This window comes from Phaethon lepturus, unplaced genomic scaffold (genome assembly GCF_000687285.1).
Source record: "Phaethon lepturus isolate BGI_N335 unplaced genomic scaffold, ASM68728v1 scaffold34987, whole genome shotgun sequence".
NCBI lineage: Eukaryota > Metazoa > Chordata > Aves > Phaethontiformes > Phaethontidae > Phaethon > Phaethon lepturus.
The window spans coordinates 1-2427 of NW_010550394.1; the positions used below are offsets into that span (position 1 = coordinate 1).

General features: G+C 57.8%; 1 protein-coding gene across 1 annotated transcript; it reads left to right on the forward strand.

The window, feature by feature from the left end:
- Positions 1 to 1156: 1156 nt before the first annotated feature.
- Positions 1157 to 1717, forward strand: LOC104623456 (tumor necrosis factor alpha-induced protein 8-like protein 1). Its single transcript, XM_010290550.1, has one exon. It carries the CDS (start codon positions 1157 to 1159, stop codon positions 1715 to 1717), a length of 561 nt encoding a protein of 186 aa, XP_010288852.1.
- Positions 1718 to 2427: the final 710 nt, after the last annotated feature.

Genomic DNA, 2427 nt, shown 5'->3' on the forward strand with positions numbered 1-2427 from the left:
GCTGAGGACGAACTCGGTTCTGCGCTAGAATAACCCTAACCCCAGCTCTAACTCTCCTGCGTATCCATGGCCGATTTATCCCCATCCGTTCTCACGCCAGCAGCATCCTTTAGCTCGAATAGCTCTTCTCCCCTCCCTAGTGATGTATTTATAGCGCGATCCCATCCCTTCCCCGCTCTCGCTTTGCCAGGCTGACCGTGCCACGTGCAGGCTCTTGCATAAGCAACCGCCACCTCTGCCCATCCATCCCGGCGCGGGAGCCGGTTGCTACCGTGCTCTTCTCGCCTGCCCGTGATTTGTAGCGCTGTGATTTCCCGGGGCAAGATGCGTCTCCGGGCTTGGTGGCATTTTATTCATTCGCGGCAGTTTTTAAAGCCGTAAGCTGCTGGGATGATGGATTTGGCCCCGTGGGGGTGCGGGGAGTCGGGCTGTAGGTGAGCGAAGGGTGAGGTTTCTGGCTCGCTGAATTATTCACCTCCGTGTGCCGGCTCCGGAGGAAGCTGAGCCAGCGGCGGAATGAGTCTGAGGACAACAGCATGGACCGGGGCGGGCAGCGCTGGGGAGAAGGGCTTCAGCGCACGTCGGTGGGTGCTGAAGCACCAGCCGTTTCAGCGCACGTCGGCGGGCGTCGAGTCCCCAGCCGTGCCGTCCTGGCCTCGGCAGGCGCCGGGCTGTACGCCAGCACGTGGCTGTGCCGGCTGCGGGGGGTGACTCAGCCATCACCTGGGTTGTCCCCAGCTCACCCTGCAGGAAATGAGTCAGGTTTTTAAGGAAGAAAAATGTTAAAATGATGGGGCAAGAGTTCTTCCTGCACGGGGAAGAGGGCGGTGCCAGTCGCAGGAGGGAGACGGGGATGGAGGGTCACGGGCAATGCTCAGGTATGGAGACCTTGCTCGCCTCTGATGCTGCCTGTCACGCTGTAGCTTCTCCCCAGAGTTCGGGGGAAGGAAGGTGGGAACACCCCATAACTCATCCCACCAACAAAATCCGGGGCGTGAGCTCAGCTCTCACCTGCCCTGACAGCCAGGAGCTCCTTTCAGTCTTGCCTTGGCCCGAGATGCTCTTCCTCCTCCCAAAAGGCTGCGTGGAGAGGGGAGGAAACGGGGACTGATCCAGGGCATGGGCTGAACTGTGTGTGTCTCTTCCCCCTGCAGAGATGGACACCTTCAGCACCAAGAACCTGGCCCTGCAAGCCCAGAAGAAGCTCTTGAGCAAGATGGCTACGAAGACTATAGCCAACGTCTTCATTGATGACACCAGCAGCGAGATCTTGGACGAGCTCTACCGGGCCACCAAGGAGTACACCCACAACCGCAAAGAGGCCCAGAAGATCATCAAAAACCTCATCAAGATCGTCATGAAGCTGGGTGTGCTCTACCGCAACGGGCAGTTCAACCCCGAGGAGCTGCTGGTGATGGAACGCTTCCGCAAGAAGGTGCATACCTTGGCCATGACAGCCGTCAGCTTCCACCAGATAGACTTCACCTTCGACCGCAGGGTCATGTCGGGTGTGCTGACGGAGTGCCGGGACCTGCTGCACCAGGCTGTCAATGGCCATCTGACAGCCAAATCCCACTCCCGTATCAACCACGTCTTCAATCACTTTGCGGACTATGAGTTCCTCTCGGCTCTCTATGGGCCGTCCGAGCCCTACCGCACCCACCTGAAGAGGATCTGCGAAGGGGTTAACAAGATGCTGGAGGAGGACAACATATGAAGTTGGCCAAGATGGGCCATCAGCAGCGAATGCTGGACTCTGCCTCCTGTGAGACCGAGGACAGGACGTACGCCTGTTTTGATCATTACTGGGCTTGATGTCCTCTTCTCTGTAGTGCTCACTCACCTTCTTCTCGTTTCTGTGAAAGACTGAACTCTTGACCTTGTCTAACCCTTGCCTGGGGTCTGCAAGCCCACCCTGCGCTGGACCGAGTCCTTTGCAGGTGATCCTGGGCTTCTGGGCCCCTGCTGTACAGTTTGATTTCCTTTGCCCACCAAGTGCTCTTAGCTCAGAGTCCAAGGAACTGGGCTCCTCACCTTGAACTCCATTGTAACCCCTCTGGGGAAAAAACAAACCAAAGACTCACAGCGTGTGACACCTCTAAGGTGTTCTGAGCAGGTGGGCAGTTGGTTGGATGAACGGTTGTTGAGACCCTGTTACCAGAGGGTTGTGGAGCCCCATGGTTGTCTTTCAGCAGCTCCATGACATGGTGGGAGCAAATCATGGTCTAGGCTTCTGCTGCCCAGGGTAGGAAGGTGCTTCTGCACCTTGTAGGCTAACAGAGGATTTGGCCTCCTAAAAGACAAGTCCTTGAGACCGGAAGGATCCCACCTCACCTGGGCGAGCGGCTGTCCCTCGGGGCAGGGAGGGAGCTGCAGGGACCCGCTCCTTCCCTGCATCCCAGGTAGTCCCCTTCATCCAAGACCCAA